At 39.3% G+C, this 23,787-nt stretch overlaps 2 protein-coding genes across 5 annotated transcripts in view; one reads left to right on the top strand and one right to left on the bottom strand.

Moving 5' to 3' along the window:
* Positions 1-12,513, bottom strand: part of agtpbp1 (ATP/GTP binding carboxypeptidase 1) — a 26,333-nt gene extending 13,820 nt beyond the window's left edge. For 2 of the 4 annotated variants that reach the window (XM_026186206.2, XM_026186208.2), the window contains exons 1-13: positions 12,154-12,504; positions 10,763-10,821; positions 9,465-9,595; positions 5,687-5,754; positions 4,023-4,086; positions 3,668-3,814; positions 3,137-3,268; positions 2,873-2,966; positions 2,723-2,760; positions 2,237-2,445; positions 1,939-2,116; positions 1,637-1,678; positions 31-125 (exon numbers count right to left, since the gene is read on the bottom strand). In XM_026186206.2, the coding sequence (XP_026041991.1) occupies positions 31-125; positions 1,637-1,678; positions 1,939-2,116; positions 2,237-2,445; positions 2,723-2,760; positions 2,873-2,966; positions 3,137-3,268; positions 3,668-3,814; positions 4,023-4,086; positions 5,687-5,754; positions 9,465-9,595; positions 10,763-10,794 (1,230 nt within the window). In that variant the 5' untranslated portion in view covers positions 10,795-10,821; positions 12,154-12,504. Of the gene's footprint in view, positions 1-30; positions 126-1,636; positions 1,679-1,938; positions 2,117-2,236; positions 2,446-2,722; positions 2,761-2,872; positions 2,967-3,136; positions 3,269-3,667; positions 3,815-4,022; positions 4,087-5,686; positions 5,755-9,464; positions 9,596-10,762; positions 10,822-12,153 lie in introns of all 4 variants that reach the window. The other 2 variants (XM_026186209.2, XM_026186211.2) reach the window with 1 other exon arrangement.
* On the top strand, positions 12,430-23,787 carry naa35 (N-alpha-acetyltransferase 35, NatC auxiliary subunit). Its single transcript, XM_026186213.2, has 23 exons — positions 12,430-12,571; positions 14,903-15,031; positions 15,188-15,221; positions 15,528-15,642; positions 15,789-15,863; positions 16,187-16,354; positions 16,694-16,760; positions 17,181-17,224; positions 17,336-17,386; positions 17,744-17,827; positions 18,200-18,314; positions 18,701-18,879; positions 19,714-19,773; positions 19,962-20,068; positions 20,627-20,693; positions 21,134-21,232; positions 21,342-21,520; positions 21,628-21,764; positions 21,918-21,985; positions 22,069-22,209; positions 22,304-22,426; positions 23,073-23,153; positions 23,371-23,787. Exons 2-23 carry the CDS (start codon positions 14,911-14,913, stop codon positions 23,428-23,430), a joined length of 2,175 nt encoding a protein of 724 aa, XP_026041998.1. The 5' UTR covers positions 12,430-12,571; positions 14,903-14,910; the 3' UTR covers positions 23,431-23,787.

Raw genomic sequence — 23,787 nt, 5'->3', positions numbered from 1 at the left:
TCCCATATGCATGCAAGTATTTGGTATTACCAAAGTGCGATGAGCTTTCTCGTCCTCTTCATTGTCAGTATCAGTTTCTGCCTCCGTCTCCTCATTATCGTCGCTGTCATCCACCACATCATCCACTGGGTACAACACACATACGCAGAAATTATTCCCCTGACATTTCTGTTTGTCTTTTGCCCACGCTGGGGGAGAGAGAGGAGGGGGGCTTATTATTTCTGAAAATGTGAAAGAGGCCAGCACATGACCAGAACAGCAGTCCCCCCCCCAGAGGATTCTGGTCAATGAGTTGTAATGCTATGCCCAGAACAGAGGAAATGTTAACAAAAAGATGTGAGCAGCCATGGTCAAGAGATGGGTGATCAAGAGAAAGAAGAGATTCTGAGCACGTTTCTTCAAATAAAAATTCAAGAGCTCACCGACATGTTTTCAGGAATATAAACGAGTCAGCACCAATCGATGCTGTAATAACTAATGTATATCACTGTTTTACAGCGTTCCTGTTTGATTCTACACTCTGCAATAAACCAAAAACAGAGGTAGTATTTGGTAACCTTCTTTTTAAAAAATACAAATACGAACAGTGCTACTTGGAAAAAAAAAAAAGAATGTAATAGAGCTTTTTTTATTTAAAATTTTAGTTGAGACTAAAGGCCCTTAAACACCGAACGTGTTGTGTAAAAACAAAAGAAAATTCAAAATTTTATGAATCTGAATTTGATGCGTAAAATATATAAACACAGAAGGTGTTGCGTTTTTACAAAAAAATCATCCTCAAAAAAAGGACTGTCAAGAAAAGAAAAAAAAAGAAAAGTTGAGCTGATGATGCGCTGGCCCTGATCTTCCTAATGAAGAGAAGAAAGAAACGAGGATTCTGGTTCATCCAATTCTCACGAGAACACAGCAGCAGGGAGAGTATTATGGTTTGGTCCAGGAGTGGAAGCGGTATCCCAGCCGCGGTTGTACATTTCAGGATGTCAGTGGGGCAGTTTGAAGTCTTGTTAGCAGAGTTGGAATCATATATGAGGAAGTACAGAAATCATTTCAGAGAGCCACGTTAGTCGGAGTAGTGTTCGGCTGTGTGTCTGAGGTAAAATCATATTTTTTTTAATTATTTCAATGTCGTTGCATATTCAGAATCAAAATCAGCATCAGAATACAGTACAGCTTTGGATTTGAGCTATGAATGCACTTGTTGCCAATGACCAGAGATCTGATTATTTGGATCCGAAACATCAGGAAAAATTGAGATTGGTTCAAAGAAATAAGTGTTTCAACTCCGTCGAGTAAAATTATTTGGTCCGTTTGAATGGCTGCTTTAAGAAAAGGTCCAAAAAATATATTTCTAACGCATAAAACATTTACACAATTTTACGTGTCGGTGAGACAGGGCCTTATGAGAAAAGAAAAGAAGCTCAAATGTTTCATCATGTGCCTTTGCACATGATGTAGGAAGCAAATTAGCTGAGTTAAATGCAAGAACATATGGTATGTCTACTAGTGGGAAAGCAAGACTATGCAATGTGCTCTTTATTACCAACACATGTCATGTGTTAGTTTAGTCAAGTATGATGTGAGGTGAATGAGAAAGAAATAGTGAATCTGTATAATCTGAGGGTTACGTACGTCTTACCCTTCTTTAAGGGCTTGTTGCTGAGCTGGTGACTTGTTGTTCCTGTAAGGCACATTGTGTGCAGCAGTGTCATGAATGTTGTCATTAGCCATTTAGTATTATTTATCCGTCTGTATGGTATAACGTGTTGAAACTAGCAGTTAGGACAGCAATTTTAAAAAAGTGCCCCTACTGTATAATCATAGATGGAAGGCGTGCACATACACAGTGATAAGCTGGGCCACACGCTTGTGAACTGTGTGTGTGTGTGTGTGTGTGTGTGTGTGTGTGTGTGTGTGTGTGTGTGTGTCCTGAGCTCTCACCCCCAGGAGGCTGGCTGTACAGCTGTGCCACAGGTCCAACTGGAAGTACATGAGGCAGCTGGTAGTGGAAAGCTGATTTAATGGTAGGCACAGGCAGACGGTTTTTAGGAAAACACTTCCTCATGATGAGACTCGAAGTGTTGATCAGTGGATCCAGAGTTCGCACCGGCAGACACTCCTAGAAACAAAGCCACAGAAAAATCAGAGAGCAGCTCAGACCGAAACCTGTGTATGTGGGAAGTAGTTCTGTTTTGCATGCTTTAACTTCTTGTCATTCACATGCAATTTTCTTACTCACAGTAGATGTGTTGTAGAGGATCCTCATGCCATCGGCCTCTATGAATGCCTTTCTCCCAAGTTTGATGTTGGTAATATTCCTGAGGCAGACCAGCAGCCCTTTGCGAATCAACATGTGACGATGACGTGCGTCATTGCGATGCCAATCCAGGTACAGAGCCAGCAAGGCGGGCACATGACTGCCGTCCACTGCACGACGAGCGTTAGTTTCTGAAAAGGGAATTGAAACAAGAAGCGAAACCACTGCTACATATCACTTTGCAATTGTGTGGCGGGACAGAAGAAGAAAATGAAAATAAAAGCAGTAATAAGCATATAGTATATAGGAGAAAGTCACGTGACACTAAACTTTAAGTCTATGTGGAATGATCTATTACACTTTGTGCTCCAGAGCAGAAAAGACAATAAGTGAAGTACAGGCAAAGGATTAAACAACACTAATTAAGGACCACTGAGCTGTTTAATGCTACAAACATAAATTACTCACTGGATTTGAGAAGTGCTCCAAGTGCATCCAGAGCTACCCTGTTGATTTAAAAACAAAAAAGATGGGGTCCAACACAACTATGGCCAGAGGCATATGAATGTGGCTGTTTCAGGTCTGCAAAGGAGTCAGCATTGACAGTTAGACACTCACTTGAGCAGGCTGGTGTTCTTCTTGCTGTATGGTGCTATAATCTTGAACATCAGTTCCACTACTCCATTCTTGCCCAAAGAAATTGCATTCACCGCTATTACAGTAGAAATCAAAATCAAGCACAACTTAGAAGTAAACACAGCCAGTTCAGTTTAATTATTTTTATCAGCTGCTGTCTGGGACTCTGTAGTATTTTTTGGGACTACTTTGCTTGAACTTCATTAGAGATTATAATATATACTGTGAGAGTTTACGGGGACTTACAGTTGGCCGAATAAACCCTGAGAACCTGCAGGCAGGGCAGAAGGAGTTTGGCATTCTGTAGATTCTGTTTGATCAGGCTGATGGTGACGTTCAGAGCTCCACTCAATCGGGCCTTCACACCAAACTTTCTGTCTGGACACACACAGGGTCCAATGTCCCAGCTCAGTAAATAAACAATAGAAACTTTTGATTTTTCCGTACCTTTCCTCTATTTTTGTTTCTGAACAGAGGACTTGTTATCAGTTTTGCTTGTTGTTGTTTTTCTGCAAATGGCTTAAAGTTTTTTCACTTATCCACTTAACACTGATAGCAAAGGCAGTGAAAACAGAACACTCACAAGGACATCATCGGTGTACAACTTCAACATATGTTTTAAATAAACATTACACATGTGGTGTCAGCAAAAACTTTTCAAAATGTAAACATAACACTCTTCATTTACAAGCATGATGCCCAGAGCAAAACAAAAATAAGACAAAAATACAATCACTGGCTCATCCAGTCTGTGTGTGTGTTGGACTGCGACATTACCTTTTGGGCCAACCTTGGCTAAGAGTGAGTGAAGCTGTAGCATGAGCTCCTCACTGGGAGGCAACTCTTTGCTGGCAGAGGTCAGGATCTGGAATAATATTCCTGTTCCTCCTTTGGACACAAACACTCCCATCCTGCGACCCCTGCCTGAGACAGAAAAGGGTTGAGAGCATGAGAACCACATGAACTAGATACTGTAATTATTAATCCAATCAAAAAGTGTAATTTAACACCATGTAACAATTTATTGGTAACAAAAATCAAAAAGTTCACATGTTTAGCAATTGATTGTGTTGTTAGAGCATGAACAAACTCGGTGAACAAAAAATAGAAGAAAAAAAAAAACTCCACTCACCCACAGTCAGCAGCTCACTAAGAATATACAAGATGTTCAGGGTGGTCTGAACATCTCTGCTGTTCTGTAACAGTCACAAATAATACATTAGTTAAAAATTATTTGCACGGTAAATCTGAGAAATTTGTGTAATTACCTTGATGTTACTCTACATAAGTGTGAAATCTAATTCCAAATTGAATTCAGGGAGCAAGGTGCTAGAAAATTGAGTCATAATGCAAGTCAGGTTGTGAAAAACTACACACACCCTTACTGCATCTATAGGAATTAAGAGGATAGGTAGCAGCCAGGTGCTTGGTCACAGAATCTCTATAAAAACAGACATTTTTGGCAGTTTGCTGGTCTGGAGTATCCAGCTGTGTGTTTAAAAAAAGATGTCAGCAATCATCTTAGAAACGACATTGTTGCTGTCCATCACTCTGGGAAGGGTTACGTGACCATTTCCAGATAATTAAAAGTCATTTAAAGTCCTTCATTCGTCAGTGAGAAAGATTTTTCACAAATGAAAAGCATTCAAAGCAGCTGCCATTTTTCCCAGGAGTGGACGTCCAAGGAGATTCACCTCAAGGTCAGACCATCTAATGCTCAAATGATCTGAGTTGATCTGAATGTGATCTGAACTGTCTCTGCAGGCCTCTGTTAGCACGTTAAATGTTAAAGTTCATAACAGTTCAGCTAGAAAACAGACTGAACAAGTCCAACGTGTTTGGAAGGGTTTCCAGGAGAAAAACCGCTTCTCTTAAAAAAAGGACACAGTAACACTCTTAGGTTAGCAAAGTCACATCTGAACAATCCACAAGACTTTTGGAACAACGTCCTTTGGACAGATGAGACGTAAGCAGAGATGTTTGGCAGTAATGTGCAGCACCATGTTTGGTGAAAACTAAACACAGCATATGAGCACAAACAGGTCATACCAGCTGTTAAACATGGTGATGAAGGGGGTGATGATTTGGACTTGTTTTGCAACCACAGGACCGAAGCACCTTGCAATCATTCCGTGGAACATGAACTCCTCTGTACCAGTACGAAGGATTCTAGAGTCAAATGTAAGGCCATCTCTCTGACAGCTAAAGCTGGCCCAAACTGGATCATGCAACAGGACATTAATCCCAAGCATAACAGCAAATCTACAACAGAATAGCTGAAAAAGAAAAGAGTCAAAGTGCTGTAATGGTCCAAAGTTGAGACCTCAATTTGACTGAACTGCTGTGGCAGGCCCTAAAGAGAGCTATGCATAAACGAATGCAAACAAACTTCAATGACCCAAACCAATGTTGTGAAGAAGAGTGAACCAAAATTCCTCCACAACAACGTGGGAGACAGATAAATTCATACAGAAAACAATTACTTAGTTATTGCTGCTAAAGGTGGTTCTATAAGCTCCTGAATCATGGGATTTACTTAGTTTTTCACACAGTGCTTCTGCATTATGATTTTTTGTTTTTGCAAAATAACAAAGCAACTTTTTTAATGATGTGTTCTGATATGTAAATCCTTAGAACTATATTATATACATGACTGTATGACAGTAATGTATTTTTAAATTATTTTATAATAAATTTCTTAAACATTATTGTTCACTTAGATTGACAAAAAGCTCTCTTCAACAAGTCAGTAACAATTGAAATGCATAAGAACTCAAGTGTTGTTTGTGAACTGACCTCCAGTGAAGCCAGGATGACTTCCATGCCGCTGGAGCCTTTGGACATGACCTCTTTTCCACTCTTCTCTGTAATGCACAGCAAAGTCAACATGAACACAAAAGTGAAGGCTAACAGATTTGCACTGCAATTTTTGATTTTTTTGGAAATCACAATGTAATTTGTACTGGAGTATGTTAAAACATCTAGTTTACTCACAGTTAGAAAACTCCTGCAACTCTCAGTGAGTACAAACTGCATCTTTAAGGCACATTTTACAACCATGTCCTCAACCAGTCTTTGTTTATATACTGACCTGCTCAAGAACAGCTGAAAAGGGTGACAAGGTCTTGCAACAACCCCTACTCTTTCTTCATCTTCCCACCTCTTTAAATCCATACCCTATGTTTGTCCTGTTATTTAGGAGCTGACAGATTCCTGACCTCTAAAAAGGACCGTATTGGTCCTGTCCTGAATACAAAGGGATAATCAAGTACAAGTATTCGCCTTTGCAAAATGCTCTCTGTAAACTAACAGCAGAAATTGTAGATGATTACAAATATAGAAATAAATGTCTTGAAATTGTATCTCAAAATGTGATACATACATGCCAAATACTTTGCATATCTGAGGACCAATTCACATATACAAGTGCTCTGGGAAGTAAAGCAGTAACCTCTTGTTTCTGCTATGCCAGACCTTTTAAAGCACTTCAACACCAACCCCACTAAAGAGTAATGAAGGGCCACACAAGGGCAACTGTATTGTTTGAATAATGATGATTAGTTTGTTTATATAAGAATCCTATAAAATAAACTGAACTTCGAGACTGAACAATCACCATTCATTTCAACTGTAATTTTTAGGCTGTAACAGCTGACAGTGAAAAATTATCACACATGAACTGAAATGCAATATACCGCAACTCTCACTCTACCCACTCAAAGTAATATACGTGTGTGTGTGTGTGTGTATATATATATATATATATATATATATATATATATATATATATATATATATATATATATATATATATATATATATATATACATACACATTAAATTTTACTCAAGGTGTTCTGAACTGTACCTGGTGTGTCCAAGGAAACCACAGATTGATGGTGTCTCCTGGTGTAGCGGTACTCCATTTGAGGATAAAAAGTTAAGAAGCTTTACGTGAAACAGTGTCTATTTTCCAAAAGATCCCATTGAGGCTTGCACAGAAGTACTAAAACTGATTCAAAAAGTTTAACTCTTTGACACCTCAAATCATGTGTTGTCAAAGATTGAAAATCAAGGCTTTTCACTAACTCCTCAATTAGTCAGTCCAAGCCTCCTACTTTTCAACCGTACCTCTAACTCTGCCCTCTCAGTCAGGGCTCTCTGAAGCTGGTAATCAGCCCCTCTTCTGCCTTGATACCTGAAACTAATCCACAGACAGCTCCTATAGACATCAGCATAAGACAACTTTCTCATGGTATTTCTTGACTGCCTCTTAAGCTCCTGAGACCCTGAACTTGAGACAAGAGTACAGCAAAGTCCATCCTGGGGTGTATAGTTACTGCATGCAGGGTTACAGACCTCGGCGCTTCCCTCAAACCGACGTCACACTCATACACATTTCAAGTTGAGACTGCAGGCATGGTGTCACGGACAGCCAAGCAACAGGTGAGAGAGGAACAGCTGATATTGCATGATTGATAGAGTCACAGACAAGCCTTTCCACTGTGCCCATCATTCATGATAGATTAGCTAGGACTTTGCTTTGAAGGAGGAAGCAACAAGTTACGGAAAGACGAAAGGTGAAATTTAAGAAAAGTAAGAGAGGAGAAGTAGCTGGAAATCACATCATGTCATGATTCAGCAGAATTTCTCAAAGGAGGAGGGGACTGACAAGCACTGAAAACCAGTAACTTAAAACTGTGCTACAGGACAACATTAGTTTATTATAATTATTATTAGTAGTAGTAGTATTATATAATTATGCTACTACTAATATTGTTATTATTATGTTATTATAAGTAAAAACAAACAAAAATCTTGCAAAAATTGATTTTTTTGCAAGATAGCATTATTTGAAGATTGTGGGTTTTTTTTAAAGGTTTATAACTTTACCTTTGTAAAGGTTAGAGGTACGAGTTTCAAATACTAAATGTTGTAAACACAGGATCAAAAGCCTCTGTGAGTTTGTTAATTAAGCAAGTCCTTTAATTTTTAATTGTTACAGCAGCAGAACAATGCTGTTTGTTTTTCGTTTTTGTAATTAGCTCCTTGCTAACAGAGACGCACTCATGTATCAGTGTGTCCGACACCTGGTGTGCCACCTTCTTCTGTTATGAGATCTTCGTCTCCATTTTCCTTTCAAGGAGTAATCAGAGAATGGGGGTCACATCTTGACTGTCAACGAACTACTGCATCTCAATTTACACAACAACCACACTTTAAGTTTTCTACGAATTTGGGAATTTTCCCCACAACCTGAAGCTAGGCATCAAGGCATTTGTGAAATGTACAGATGGGTTTGAGAGGAAGAAATGTACTTAATAAATGGACAATAACTCTGATTCTGCTGCATTTGACTGAAATACAAATAAGAGTTCTTTAAAGCTTTCACACAGATCTTTGCCTTTAAGTCTTAAAACAATAACAACCAACTCTTCCACTTGGTCATTATAGTTCCACTGAAAGACTTCGAATGGTACAAACTTAAAAATGATGTACATTTAATAGAAATTAAATGTTCAGAAACTGATTGATTTACAGCAAGAACCAACAGAAACCAATTAAGTCTTAAGATTAAATCCAAACAGTTCCAACAGCTTCTGCTGATAACTTAATCATTTTGCTGCAAACCCTCCATCTGTACAAAGACCAGATGTGTTTGAACACACTCTAAAACTGTGCCCTCTGACACATTAGGCATATCTACTCATTATCATTCCCATCCATGGTTATTGTAATAAAGATTTCTCAGCTAACTGTAGTCATATTGTGCTTTGGCATTGGGCTCATTTTGTGGGATCAGCCAGAGACACTTATTGTGTTAGCACCTTCAATTAAGCTGTTAGTCTTATAAATGTGGGTGCATGCACATTATAAATACATTCAAATACATCTTAAATGCTGTTTAAACTTCATATTTGAGGCCAAACTTTTTCTAGAATTGAAAGAAATGATTGTATCAGTTATGACTGGTGCGTCTATACATACATGACCATTAAAATAAAGGTTAGGGTTGTATCCTCATTCATTTTAAACACGAGCTTTAAAACAGTTGCACAAACAACTGCCCATTAGCAAGACTTGCATCCTGGAACTAAATATACTACTTTGTGGTTGCGTCACTATTCCAACAACTAAAGATGCAGTTTACAGACATGTACTTGTCTGTACACGTTCATACATGTCCAACAGATATACTGAGGATCTTCCAGATAATTACTGGGAGTTTTAAAAAAAAGTGATTCCACAGGAACCTTTGACCTCCTAATTCTAAGCATCTTATCGCGAGTCCAAGGGAACATTTGTAGCAAAAATATGGAGGTGATCAAAAACCTCTGATCAATAACGTCGAATACTTGCTTACACAATCCAAACGAATCACTTTGCAAATTGCAAGGAAATGCTGTTTTATAACTTGTTACAGTGCCTGAATATTTTGCAGCTGTTTCCACTGCCAGCAATGCAATTCAAGGCCAGGACTGCTCACTGAGATCGCACTTGGCTCAAGATAACAAAACTATACCGGAGTTCAGGAGATTACATGTATCACTGTGCATGTTTACACACATTCTTACCCTGTGTCTGTATGAGATGAAGGATCTTTGTAGTGACCTGTCTTGCTGTTTCAACATCCCTGACCATGGCCTCACCATTCATCCTTTCCAGTTGGCCCAGGAGCATCACTATCCTGGAGTTACTGGGAACCCTTGTAACAAATAAAATCTGTTTTTACTTTTAGAACAATGCATCCAACAGGATAATTCAGTCGTATGTTTAAAAAAAAAATCAACAAACAACAACAACAAAACAACAAAAAACACACACACAGGATGATCAACTCAATTATGGGAAAAGGCTAATGTTATTAATCACAATGTGCAGTTGGCACCGGAAAACAAATGTAAAGCATGATCTAATATGTGCAGTGACCTCATATACTCACACTGAGTCAAGTGTGTCTTTGCCCACTTTTAGAAAGCATCCAATAAAAACAGCCTTTTCCATGTTACTTTTAGCAGTGCCGGTGATTACAAACTGGCAGTCTATGACTATATGACTCTAAAATTCATTTATTAAAGCTTTTCAACAAAGCTGTCTCTTTGTGTTTCACTTCATTTCTGGAGCACTGATCCGTCCTCCTCTTATAATCTTAGCGCAGTAGCACTCAGCTGGAAACTCGAGGTTAGAGGTCCGTTGTTGGTACAGCAACGGCAAATACTGGACAGAGAATCAAGACCCTGATTCTACCCAGGGGAGCAAAAATGTCTTATATGTCCTTATAAAGACAGAGAGACAAGAAAGGAGAGAGACAGAGAAAGTGTATGCTAAATACAGAATAGCAAAAAATGTCAGGAGTGAGAGAAGAATAGAGTATAAACAGAAAAAGGAAAACACAGAACAAAAAATAGAAAGCCTAAATTAACATACTACATTAATCACTATAACGAACACAGACACACACACAAAAAAAGACTTTGGAAAGCCAAAATACACCGAAGGTTTTTCAAAGTATATTGCCTCAGCATTAAGGACAGCTGTTATTTTCAGTCTTGACATATCAAATGGCTGTTTCAAGCAAGGTCTGCTAATTATCTACCAGTCTCAGCTCTGTTGCACAAGAAGAAAAGCAGGGTCAAACCCTTCTGCGAACAGTCTTAACAAGGTAAAACAGAACAAAAGTGGAAGTGCATCATAACACTAAAGGCTCACTGAGACAGAGAGAGAGGGCACGAGAGTGTGAGTGTGAACAGATGGCAGTGACAGAGCAGCTTTCAATCAGAAACACATGCACAAACATCACAAACCCCATGCCTGTTTTTGTTCACATCTGTAATGACATTTTTATTTGCTTTCTGAATGCAAATCAACTCACCCCTTCTCTGTGGCCATTTTGGGCTTGTTCATTTTTACTACATCAACATTTCAAGTCATCTGCAAGTGAAAGAACATGTAGATTAGATATGAAGAGGAAGAGGTTTTCAACACCATTTTAGAAACAAGCATGTCAACCTTTACCCCACTGGACTCCCTCTGTTGCAGCCAGGCTTGCTACTATGCCAAACCATTTCACAGAAAAGTTAAGTGTCCCTGGCTACAGTGTACGCATGCCTCGTGAAGTCACCCCACAGACAAGAAGCTGTCAACTTAGGGGACACACTGAGCAGAGAAGCCATTAGTCTGCAAATATGTAGCTGCTCCGCAGCAGACTAAAAACCTGTCCTCTGTGTATCTGCCCCGCAGTGCATGCTGGGACCACCTGGGGGACACATTACCTCTCAACTGATTTCACACAAAACAAAAGGAGCTGTTCAACTCATCTCAGATATCCACACAAAACAGTCGCAGTCAAGGTAATGTGAGCACAAGGTTTGAAAGCACGTTAAACAAGTCAACTTAGTGCGGTATCATTAACCGAAACGGATGAGCAGGTGAATCCAAGAAGACTGGACGAGTTAGTGTGCTGCACTTTCAAAACAGAAGCATTTATGGGCTGAGATAAGATGGGTCACAAACATGTGTTAGAGCGTGGTCATCACTGGTGCCTAATGCCATTTACTCCATTGTTTTTAAACACAAGGGAGTTTTGTAATAACGTTATAATGTGCTAGAAATGTCCACACTAAAACACTTCATTACTTTAGAATTGAAGGTAAATAAGTAAAAAACACCTTTACTCCTTAACGAGACTTTTGCAAAGCTTACATGCCCATCACCCGTTTTACCAAAAGGATAGAGCCTTATCTAAGAGTGACAGCACAATCTATGGTCACGCCTTTGTTACAAACGGGCTAAAGAAGAGCAAAGATGAAACTGGAGGTCAGACCATGTACACGTTTAAAATTTGCTCAAGCAGTTATGAAACCTGACATGTTATAGAGGTCAGCTTACACAAGACTGCTGTAAACAAGTCGAAATAACCCTATAGAGCTACTTCACAATCCCCGATCCAAAATCCTTTAAGAAACCAGGGTCATTGCTCTCATTGCACCAGCTCATGGGGGTTGTCATGTTAGCGGGTTATTGGTGAAAAGGCAAACAGCTAGGCAAGCCTCTGTACGGTACATGTTTACAAGATGCTAAGTCAGACAACCTAGCTGAAGCTGGTGGCAGCTGCACCTGCTGGGCTAGTCACTCATTAAGACTGGCTGTCTGCGCCAGCAGGCTAGCTAACTGAAGAATATGCTAACAAAAACAGCACACAGTAGATGTTAGCTGAAGCAGTGGTTCTTTAGAATAGCAACACAAAAGAGAAGCTGTACAAACCTGTATGAAAAAGGAGCTGTCCCGTTTAGGGTGGAGGAGTAGTTGCGAGATAAGAGGCGACAGCTACTGTGCTCCTGAGCGTTGAAACGCCCTGATGATGATGAGATGAGAACAGACACAACTAGAGGGGGCAGTTAGTGAGCACCGCGAGAGTGGTTACGTCTTTGCGCGTGGTGTAAGCGGCATTTAATGCTACGATATGAACATCGTAAATTAGCTCACTGAATCCTTAAAACTCAAAAATCGTTTTATATCATCACTGGTCTGGTTTTAAGCCATAAGCGTTCCGTTAGGCTTGGCGTTCACAGGACTACATTTCCAATCGCTGCTGCTGATGACGACGTCATTCATGTGCGCCAATTTTTACAGTCTTCGGGGGGATCTTTGATTAGCTACATGGTTAATACAATATAGTAAGGTACGTGCTGATTTACAGCGAAAGTATAATTTCTAAGTAACAGTCTTCGTGTTTTATATGCCTGAGTGGAATGGATTAACCTGTTAAAACATCCATAAGCAGCTTTTGTTCACAGAGAACACCCAGTGTCGGCAACATTAGCTTGTTTGCACACGGTAAAGCTAGCTAATGTGACGATTGGTGATAGCTACCTCACACCATCTCGTGTCTTTTAAAATTATGTATCTTGCCTAAGAGTTTTAGTACGCTTTTGAGGACTGTGTAAACTTAGGTGACCTTTTGACATCCATGTTATTAGTTTCAAAAAGGTATATGTTAGGAGACAAACAGTTACTACTACTTATCTCATTGATCATTTAATCGGGTAATATCGATTTCTGATAGGCTTTTTATTCAGGCATCTATACAAGTGATTACCAGTGTTGCCTCTTATATGTCCTCTAAACGTTATATATGTTACAGGTGAATGAACCAATCATTTAAAAATGGTTTCAACTCTCCCTGACCCACATCAGTTCATTAGTGTTGACGGCTGAAACTTTCCAGGGCACTCTGGAGTGCAGTTTACACCATTTTAGGCCATAACAAGCTTCTCAAGTCAGCTCACATGTTAATCTTCTGTTGTTAGCTTAGATCAGCCTCGTCAAACTTCAGTGAGTCAAGATCTAATGTAAACAAAAATGCGTGAAAGCTTTTAAGAACATACATAAATTGACACATTTCCAGTTGAAAAATAATAATGCATTGCGGTTTTAATGCTGAGAAGCAAAAAACAAGCTTTATGACTGATCAATGAATTATATTATTACGTTGGATCACATTCACTTTCTTACTGTACGTTAACTTTGAGCTGTGTTACAACTGTTACACTGCATGATGACGTTTTAAATGTTTATGTTTTTTATTATTAGGCCAAGGTACTTTACTCATACTAACCTTTCATAGCTCAGTAATAAAATTATATTTAATATACAGTATAATATACACTATCTTCAGAAGTCTTTTGAAACTGTAGATTATTCTACTCTACAAGCAATATAGAGCCAATATAGTTTTGGTCAGAAGTTTACATACATTCGTTATGGGCATGAATGTCATGGTAATTTTGGGCTTTTGATGACTTCTTTGAACTCTTCTTTTTCCACTGTGGAATGATTGTACAGTGTACATATTTAATGACTTTAAAACAATTTTTAATTTACTTCGGATTTTCTCTAATCCACACAGGAAATCTATGTAAATATCTGAGGTGGTTCAAGACTTTTATTGGAAAGAAAATATTATGTAGAATTAAATAATGATTCTTAAAGGTCACCCCTTGGAAATGTTATTTATGGTATAACACGATCTATTTTAGGTTCATTACTTTTTTCCATCTATATTAATGACATGCCCTAGGCTGTGTCTCATGAACCTGAATCCTTTACGTGGATGATTTTGCTCATGTAGCTAGTGGAAATACGTCCTGACGATCCATCCATCCGTTTGCTTCCCCTCCTTATCATGGTTGTGGGGGGCTGGAACCCATCCCAGCTACCATAGGGTAAGAGGCAGAGTACACCCTGGACAGCTCACCAGTCTGTTGCAGGGTTATCACAGAGAGATGGACAGCCATTCACACTCACAATCACACTAAACACCAAACACCAGCTAACCTAACCCCACTAATCCTAGGGATATTGAAGTTACATTGTCTCAAGAATTAGAATTTTGTTAGCCTATGACCTGAGGAAAATATGATTTCACTTCAGCAAGGAAAACCTAATAAGATAAGAAACCTCTTAATCAAGTGTAACTCTTATGCCATTAGCTGAGCTAATTATAACAAGGACCTAGTACTAACTTTGAGCTAGAATTCATCAGGTACAAGCATGGCTATATCTCTTATTAAAATAATAAATAAATACAAAAATGAGAAAAAATGTTTTTATATAGGAAAATAAATCTTTCTTTTCAGTAAAGGAAAGTGTGGAGACATTGCAGATTTGGAGCTTTATGTGTGTGTGTTTGTTTGTTTGTTTTTTCATATCCTCCATGTGTCTTTGTGGGGTTCCTGTGGGTGCTCTGGTGTCCTCCCACAAACCGTATGTTAATTGCTGATTCTAAATTGGCATTAAGTGTAGTTGTGCAAGTAGAGTTCATGGTTGTTTGCATCTCTGTGTTAGCGCTGTGATGCCAACACAGAGACACAGAAACACAGAGGCTGCTGGCCCCCTCACTGCCTCCCTGAACTTTTAAGTTGGCTAGGCAGTTGGATGGATGACTTAGCAAAATGCTTTACATTGGCATGTAATGGTTAATTTAATGTAATGTTTATCTATGTGCCTTAAGCTGTCACCATGGTGATGAAATCAGCAGTTGATGATGATGACACTGGCTGGGGGCTGGGTATCCCAGAAAAGATGAAGAACAACGCCAACTGGGTTGATATTACACATGAATTCAAAAGCGCCTGCAAAGGTAAGGACTGTGTGTGTGTGTGTGTGTGTGTGTGTGTGTGTGTGTGTGTGTGTGTGTGTGTGTGTGTGTGTGTGTGTGTGTGTGTGTGTGTGTGCAGTTAAAAAAAAAGGGACTGACGTGTTCCTCCTTCCTTGTTGTCATCCTTTATTCATGCAGATTTGAACCTTGGAGAGTTGCTTCATGACAAGCTGTGAGTACACCAAAGTGCTTTTTTGAGTCCCTCAAATTAGAAACGACCTTTTCATCTTACTGCTGCACAGATCCTCAATTAAAATAGTTTTAATGTCCCAAAGTCATAGTTCAAAACATTGACTGTGCGGAGTAATTATAATGAAAGCTTCTAATGTTTTTGCCACAAGTGACTTTGAATTTAATTGGGTTGATATTTGCATTCATTTTTGGATCGGTCCATAAATATTGTCAGTGCTTTTATGTTTTTATGTAGTGAACACAGAAAAATGTTACAGAGGTCAAAAATGTTTTACTTCTGCTGCAGGTTTGGCTTGTTTGAAGCCATGTCAGCTATAGAGATGATGGATCCTAAGATGGATGCGGGAATGATCGGAAACCAGGTCAACAGGAAAGTGCTCAACTTTGAGCAAGCTATTAAGGTACTGATCTCTTTTTCATGGAATGAAAACAGTATACAGACAGAGATGTAATGTAATCCTAGATGTAATTTTTCAGAGCTTAGTTTCATTTGTTTGTGTATATAAAACACATTTAACCACCTTATTTTGCTCTTTCTTTGTTCCAGGAGGGTGCCATCAAGGTCAAAGACCTCAGTCTTCCTGAACTCATCGGGATCATCGACACCTGTTTCTGCTGTTTGGTGAATTAGCTTTTGCTTATTATAAGGCAAAATTTTGAAAGTTATGTTCAAGTAATGTGCTGCTCCCTGTAATTCCTTTGTACTGCAGATTTTCTGAAATGTGACTGGATTGGAAAAGCTTAATCTATATTCTGTATTTGTAGCTGTTTTAATGTTTTTATGCCATTTTTGTCTTTAGTAGATTGTAAAATTTAAGAAACACAATAAGCTTTGGCGAGATTACTGATACAGGTCGAGCCAGCGATGACTCAAACTGCGGACTCACTGATCAAGACATATTTATGTATGCATGTTTGTGTTTTCTAATATGTGTGTATATATAGATAACATGGTTGGAGGGCCACTCACTGGCTCAGACTGTGTTTACCTGCCTCTATGTTCACAACCCTGACCTGATTGAGGAGCCAGCCCTCAAAGCTTTTGCCCTGGGCTTGCTGAAGGTGTGTGACATTTCCCGGGAAAAGGTCAACAAGGCTGCTGTGTTTGAAGAGGTGAGCTGTTTTCTGCTGTCAGTCAGTAAATGTTTGGTTACTGTGGTACTGCACGTTTCAATGTGGACATAAAGTCAGAACAGATAGCAGGTTAAAATCATGGACCAACACAAAAAAACCCAGGTGGGAAAGAAAAAGCTGTGAGTAAGTTGTGTGTAAAAATTGAGATATCTGAAAGATGGAGCTCAGTGTAGCATTTCAGGACCCAAAGAGCTTTAGTTTGATTGCAAATGTGTGTTGTTTAAATCTATTTGTTTGAAAAGTTGTTCTCATAGTAGCCCATTTATAAAACTGTCATATGTCTGAATGGTGATTTTTATCTTATATTTCTTTATGCAGGAGGATTTCCAGGCCATGACCTATGGCTTTAAGATGGCTAATAATGTCACAGATCTGCGGGTGACAGGTATGAAGACTTCCAGTCATAACTGAGTAAGGCTCAATATCAAACTCCAACCTAAAGCTTAAAAATGAAACTCTTAACAACCTAAATGATACCATTCGAGTGCACAGGATCACACGTTGAGTAAGTCAGTTTGAGGCCTAGGATTGTGTGTTTGGGACTTTTTGTGGGTAATGCCCTCAGGCAGCATCTGCAGAAATGTAGACGTGCAACAAGGTTTAAAAATCTCTGCCAAAGAACACTTGATACTTTGACAGTAGGCCCTCGTGGTTTTAGCATAAACACACATCCAAGTTTCTGAAGCAGTGTGTACACATTGGGTTTGGGCTTTAGTCTGCAGCACCAACTACAGTGTAGACAGCTAAAGCAATTACAGGCAGACACTGTAATCATTCATCTCTCATGACGTATTAATCCCTTCAGGTATGCTGAAAGATGTAGAAGATGAATTACAGAGGAAAGTTAAGGTAATTATTCTTGTTGCTTTAAGTAAAGGCCATTGCCATTTCAATGAAGCACTGATAATGCAAAAGCTTTTCTGACATGCGATGTTTCTGGGTTATTTTGTGCTCCGTCAGAGTACGCGCAGTCGACAAGGTGAGCAGCGAAACCCGGAGGTTGAGCGGGAGGTAAGTGAAATCATTCACGCATTTTTGTTGAGTTTTTGCAACAGTTTTTTTTCTAGAGGCATTTTCTTTAACTCCAGGAACAAATTATCTCTGTTTAGCTGTTTCTTTGTAATTTATACCTTTTGAGTCATATCTCACTACCGGCTATATCTCTCTGTCAATAAAGAGTGTGGGACTCACATGACCTTTTAAAGACTCAGCTCTGGAATTTCCAGCTCTTTCAGTTATATAGTTATATAAAGAAAGGAAGGGAAAAAACAAGGAGACCCAAAAATGGACTTTTCTGAGCAGTCTTTAAAAAAAAAAACAGGTGTATTAATAGCTCTGCAATGTTCTCCCATGCTTTGTTTTTTTCAGCATCAACAGTGTCTGGCACTATTCAATAGAATAAAGTTCACACGCCTTCTACTGACTGCACTGATCGCCTTTACCAAGAAAGAGGTAATGCACATATCGACAAAAGCCCAGCAGCAGATAGAGACTGATTCTGTTTACTGTATGCATTACATATAAACAGAGTTTTTCTTGTGACTACACATGTAGCTGAGGTAATGAGTTACCTTATCTAACATTTTTCCTTTATTTCTGAACAAAAATATGAGTAGATGAAGCAAAATATCTTAAAAACAAAACAAAGACTAATGGAGGAAGTTTGTTTTTTAACAATCCTGATGATTTTCTTCTGAGGATGAAATTTTGATGTGTTAGAAAAACCCTGATGTTTAGATATATAACTGTGATATTTACAAACTATATATACTTTTGTTGATAAGGGGGCTTGTTAGTAAGTGTTTTGTTTTGTGTCTTTATCAGACCAGCTCAGTGAGCGAGGCCCAGAAGCTCGTGGCACAGGCAGCTGACCTGTTATCCCCCATTCATTCCAGCATTCAGCATGGCATCCAGTCACAAAATGACACCACTAAAGGAGGTAGCACGCACATTCACGTTTAATCTGTTAAGTGGAGGAGTACAAGTTAAGCCTTTTTTTGCAATTTGCAAGCCAACAGCTCAGCTACAGCTGCAAAAGATATGTTCAAAAATGGGTAATTAAAGAATTTGAGCATAAAATAATCATTCTGAGGCTCCAGTTGTCCAGTTAAGTCATCGTAATGGCAACCTAAAGTCCACACTGGATGTAACTTGTCTACACTAACAGTTTTCCTCACACAGAACTGAAAAAATCAACTTCTTTTCATTTACTTTGGTTTGGCAAGTCCTTAAAGATGATTCAGTTACATTTTTTTTTCATATGTGACCTGTGTTCATGTCTCTAATTTATGTTGTGATTAGTTTTGTTCCCTGTGATTGCTGCAGACCACCCCATCATGATGGGATTTGAGCCTTTAGTCAACCAGAGATTGCTGCCACCCACCTTTCCTCGCTACGCCAAAATCATTAAGAGGGAGGACATGGTGGCGTATTTCAGCAAGCTTATAGAGCGCATTAAGACTGTTTGTGACGTGATCAACACTACCAACCTACATGGCATACTGGTAAATACATTTCCTGAGGTTTGTCTTGATGCATTCGTTTTTTATTAAGTTTTATTATAAACAAGCTTTTCAGGACATTAGAAAGTTTCTTCTAAAAAACTAGGCTGTTTCAGTTATGCACCAGATGCCCTCCCTGAGACAACCCCAAAGGGGATTTGTGTGTCCAGTTGGAAATATGAATTGAAATTAAAGCTGCAAGCAGCACTGAGAGAGCCCGCGCACTCTGGCACCATCGAGCCATGCCCAACACCTCCTGTGCCCACTAGGTGGCGACGAAGTATCCTAGTTAACAGTATGTCACACTGGAACCACCTATTAAAATTTAATCTAGATTTGATAATGATTATAAGCTACTGCGCATTTCCTGTTCCAACTAGGCAGCGCTCAAACTATCGCTGACAAATGGTATATCAATCTGTTCAGAGCCAAACTATCATCATGCCTGTCAAGTCTGGTAGAGTTTGTTCAATCCGTTTTTGAGTTACAGCAGTTTCGTGGCGAATGATCAAAATGTGGCATGTCGCCACGACATCACCCCTTCCTGTTGGGTTTGGGGTGATGGGCCCCTGGACATTTTTGTCCGTCTTTGTATGTTACACGTGTGTACCAAGTTTCATGTCTACAGCTGTTCCAAACCAATAAAATATCTTATTTTTCACCGTTTGCCAAATTTCATGAATTTATGACTATGTTAAGACTTTCAAAAAGGCAATTCATTGGACAAAATAATAATAACAAACAGCCTTCGCACGTTTCGTGCTCGGGCTCTAATTATAAAGTTTCTCCTATGATAACTTAAGGATTGTGTTTTGTTGTTGCTGATGTTTTTACCAGGACTTCTTCTGTGAATTCAGTGAGCAGTCTCCCTGTGTGCTCTCCAGATCTCTTCTTCAGGTAGATGAGTACTTGCTTTCCTAAATCTTTCAAATGTACCTGTGGTTTTATTTTGGTGATCCGTGTAGATACGACCTATGCAAATATGAAAAATACTTGGATAGATATAAATACTCCATAGATACTATGGAGTATTTAATAAAAAAGTAAAATGAAACTACATTTCATTTTTTTTCCCATCAATCCAGACTACATTCCTGATAGATAATAAAAAAGTGTTTGGCACCCACCTGATGCAAGACATGATTAAAGATGCTCTGAGGTACTTTGTCAGCCCACCAGTCCTCTCATACAAGTAAGTTGTGTTTATTTTAAATACTAAATGAGATTAGTCGGTCTGTTGTTTTGTCACTAGCTTAGCTGTGATTTGAGGTTTACAATATGCTTTTACCTGTATTGATTACTTTAACCTTTCTACTGTCAGAGGATAGTTGGTGCAACAGAAAAATATCAGGATATATATGACACAATAATGATATTACTGTAGGCTGAAATGAAACACAGTGAGAAATGAGATATGATCGGATTTAAAACACTTAATAACAATATCCTTTATAAACTAGTCAAATATCGTAACCACGTATTTAACATCTGATCATCAGTGGAAACATTGAACACACTGATATTGTATAATAAATGATAACAAGTGATTAGATATCAACAGTGATCATTTTAAAACCCCTTGGCCTGCAGTTAAGCTACTGGATACACTTACTCTGAACGCACTGCAGTGTGTGAGTTCTGGTTGTAAACCTCAAATAGACAATTCAGAAGCTAAGCTACAGAACAAATGTCCCTTTGTTTGGCTCAGATTGACCTTGTCACATGTGTTGATGTGCCTCTGTCTGTCCAGGTGTTGTCTCTTCAACAATCACCAAGCGAAGGACTACATTGACTCTTTTGTTACACACTGCTCCAGGGTATGTTATTGCTGTGGCTCAAAGTCTCTATATCTAAGTCATCGTTTATTATATTTGACTCCCAGTAGCTGACTTAGAGGTAAATCGTATGAAAGTAGACATAGACTTATGTGTAATAAAATATAAACATCACAAACGTTCATCCCTATAATGGATTATGTTTATGACTGTTGCATGTATTCATTTTCTCTTGCCACTCACCCCCAACCTGCTGCAGGAGATAGCTGCCCTCTCCCTGAGCATGGTTCTGCTGGAGGTTTCTTCCTGTTAAAAGGGAGTTTTTCCTTCCCACTGTTGCCAAGTGGTTGCTCATAACGAGTCGTCTGATTGTTAGGGTTTCTTTCTAATATTATCGAGTCTTTACAATATGAAGGGCTTTGAGCTGACTGTTTTTGACTGAACTGGCGTAATATGAACTGAACTGAGTGTTTTCCCCATAGCCTTTCTGCAGCCTCATCCAGATCCACGGACACAACCGTGCTCGACAGAGAGACAAGCTGGGACACATTCTTGAAGAGTTTGCCACACTGCAAGATGAAGTGAGCTGCAGCTACGTTCATCCAAATTAGCTGTCTTTGCAGTTCGTGCTACAGGCAGTTTCTCTAAATTCATCAAGCAACCTCAGAACTCTTTCTTTGTGCTGTACAGGCTGAGAAGGTGGATGCAGCTCTGCATAGCTTACTGATGAAACTGGAGCCTCAACGACAGCATCTAGCCTGTCTTGGGACCTGGATCCTCTATCATAACCTGAGGATCATGATTCAGTACCTGCTGAGTGGCTTTGAGCTGGAGCTTTACAGCATGCATGAATACTATTACATTTACTGGTAAGATTGCATGCCTCTGTGAATTACTGGTAGAAGCTGAACTCTCTCTCCCACATAACCTGGGTGCAGGTTTGCTGTAAATGAGCATGTGTTTGTTTTGGTTGTAGGTACCTGTCAGAGTTCCTTTATGCATGGCTGATGTCCACTCTAAGCAGAGCTGACTCCTCTCAGATGGCAGAAGAGCGGATTCTAGAGGAGCAGCTGAAAGGGCGCAGCAGCAAAAAGACCAAGAAGAAGAAGAAAGGTACATTTTGTTGTGTTGCTTTTATGTGAAGCGGATAACCACAACATACAAACTGAAGTCTGATCAGAAATGACCACTTCATTGTAGAAGTGGCATCATCCTGTCGATATTTCTTCAAAGAGCACTGAAGTTATTGTTTCTGATTTTCTTCAGTTCGCCCTCTCAGCAAGGAGATTACCATGAGTCAAGCATACCAGAACATGTGTGCTGGCATGTACAAGGTAGGCATAAAAATAATGGCCTTTATTAGGCCACTTTTGGCACAACAAAGTGTAACATGCCCCTTCCCGGCCTTTCTCTTCAGACGATGGTAGCTCTGGATATGGATGGGAAGGTGCGTAAGCCTCAGTTTGAACTGGACAGCGAGCAGGTTCGCTATGAGCATCGCTTCGCCCCCTTCAACAGTGTGGTCACCCCTCCACCTGTGCACTACATCCAGTTCAAGGTACTGTGTCTTTTTATGGGCCTAATTCATCTTTTCTTTTTTAAAATATTCCACTTTCTTTTTAAAATGTTTCTCCTCTTCTTGCCTATTTCAGGAGATGTCTGATCTGAAGAAATACAATCCTCCACCAGGCTCTGCAGACCTCTATCTGGCAGCTAGCAAACACTTTCAGCAGGCGAAGCTCATCCTTGAAAATGTGCCCAGTCCCGATCCGGAGGTCAGAAAGTCAAAATACTGTGAAATAAATACAGCGGTTTATGTTCATTAGCATTTGTTTAGTTAGGAAGTAAAACTCTTGAGATTAAGACTCTCTTTTACAAGAGAGTGCTGAGCCCAGATGTGTAGCACTAATCTTGCATTCGAGCCAAACCTTATTTGGATGCATGCATGAAGCCCTACGTTTAGCTATTACTAGCTAGATAGATGCCCATATGAACAAATGAGTAAATTGATAAAATACTGCTCTGTCAATCAACAAAACTGAAACACAAAAGCTTCCTAGATGGATTTTATCACCCAGTAAGCCATAATTTTAGTCACATAATTCATCACAGATGCTCCAAAAGGCACCAGCAGCACACACACAGTGCAGAAGGCCAGTTTATAGATTCAAAGTAGTGACGGTGAGGCCTTAAAGATACTGATCTGCTCCAGCTGCCTGTGTCCGAATATCGACACGTTAGCATCATTAGCTCCAGTGACTGTCCCTTGGATTGAACACACTGCTCTATAATGTGGCTGCGATGCATAAAAGCAATGGTGTATGTAATTATCTTGGGGTGGTTTTCAATTTTATACAATGATATCTTATCTGCACTTTTTCTTGTCTTGTTCTATAACCACTCATTACTCTTTGATAACAGGTGAACCGTATACTGAAGGTGGCCAAACCTAATATTGTAGTTATGAAACTACTGGCTGGAGGTCATAAGAAGGAAACCAAGGTAACACATTACTCACATTACTTGTATTATTGTTTGTGTTTGTGTCTGCATTTACAGTTAATACAACGTAGATCTTTTAAGCTACAAACCAAAAGAATCAAACAAATGCATTTGATAATTTAAATAGGAGTAGTTGATTTTTTAAAAAGTACTAACTGTGTACATATTGGTTGCATTGTGCTTCTCTTAATGCAGCTATACATTTCTTTATCCTCAGGTGCTCCCAGAGTTTGACTTCTCAGCTCATAAGTACTTCCCCATAGTGAAGATTATTTGATCCCGCCCCGAGCCACAGGGTGACAGCGTTCCTCACCTGAACGGGTGTGCAGCGGCCCTGACCCAGACCTCGTCCAACAGTTTGTGTGACACATTTAACTGTAACGCCATGCACAGGAGTGTCTGCACTTGACTCTTTTCTCACCTTTCTGAGAGATGAAACCAGAGAACTCGCCACTGGACCTCAATGAGTGACAGTATGCACATTTGTATTTCTGTGTGTGTGTTACAGAAGAGCCGATGTGCTTTTGTGCAAAGACCTGGCAGATGGATGCTGCCTGAAGAACAAGTCTTGCAAATGCTTATAAAGAGTGCTGTAATGATAATAGGTTCATATCATTAAATCATATGAAACTTT

Source organism: Astatotilapia calliptera, chromosome 12, assembly GCF_964374335.1.
Source record: "Astatotilapia calliptera chromosome 12, fAstCal68.1, whole genome shotgun sequence".
NCBI lineage: Eukaryota > Metazoa > Chordata > Actinopteri > Cichliformes > Cichlidae > Astatotilapia > Astatotilapia calliptera.
The sequence above is the reverse complement of the archived record's forward strand: the minus strand, read 5'-3'. Positions and strand labels throughout refer to the sequence as shown.

Coding starts and splice junctions, on each gene's coding strand:
- naa35 (XM_026186213.2), top strand. CDS start 14,911: ATGGTGATGAAATCAGCAGTTGATGATGATGACACTGGCTGGGGGCTG. Junction 15,222..15,527: donor GAGTTGCTTCATGACAAGCT/GTGAGTACACCA, acceptor CTTCTGCTGCAG/GTTTGGCTTGTTTGAAGCCA. Junction 22,210..22,303: donor TGCACTACATCCAGTTCAAG/GTACTGTGTCTT, acceptor TGCCTATTTCAG/GAGATGTCTGATCTGAAGAA.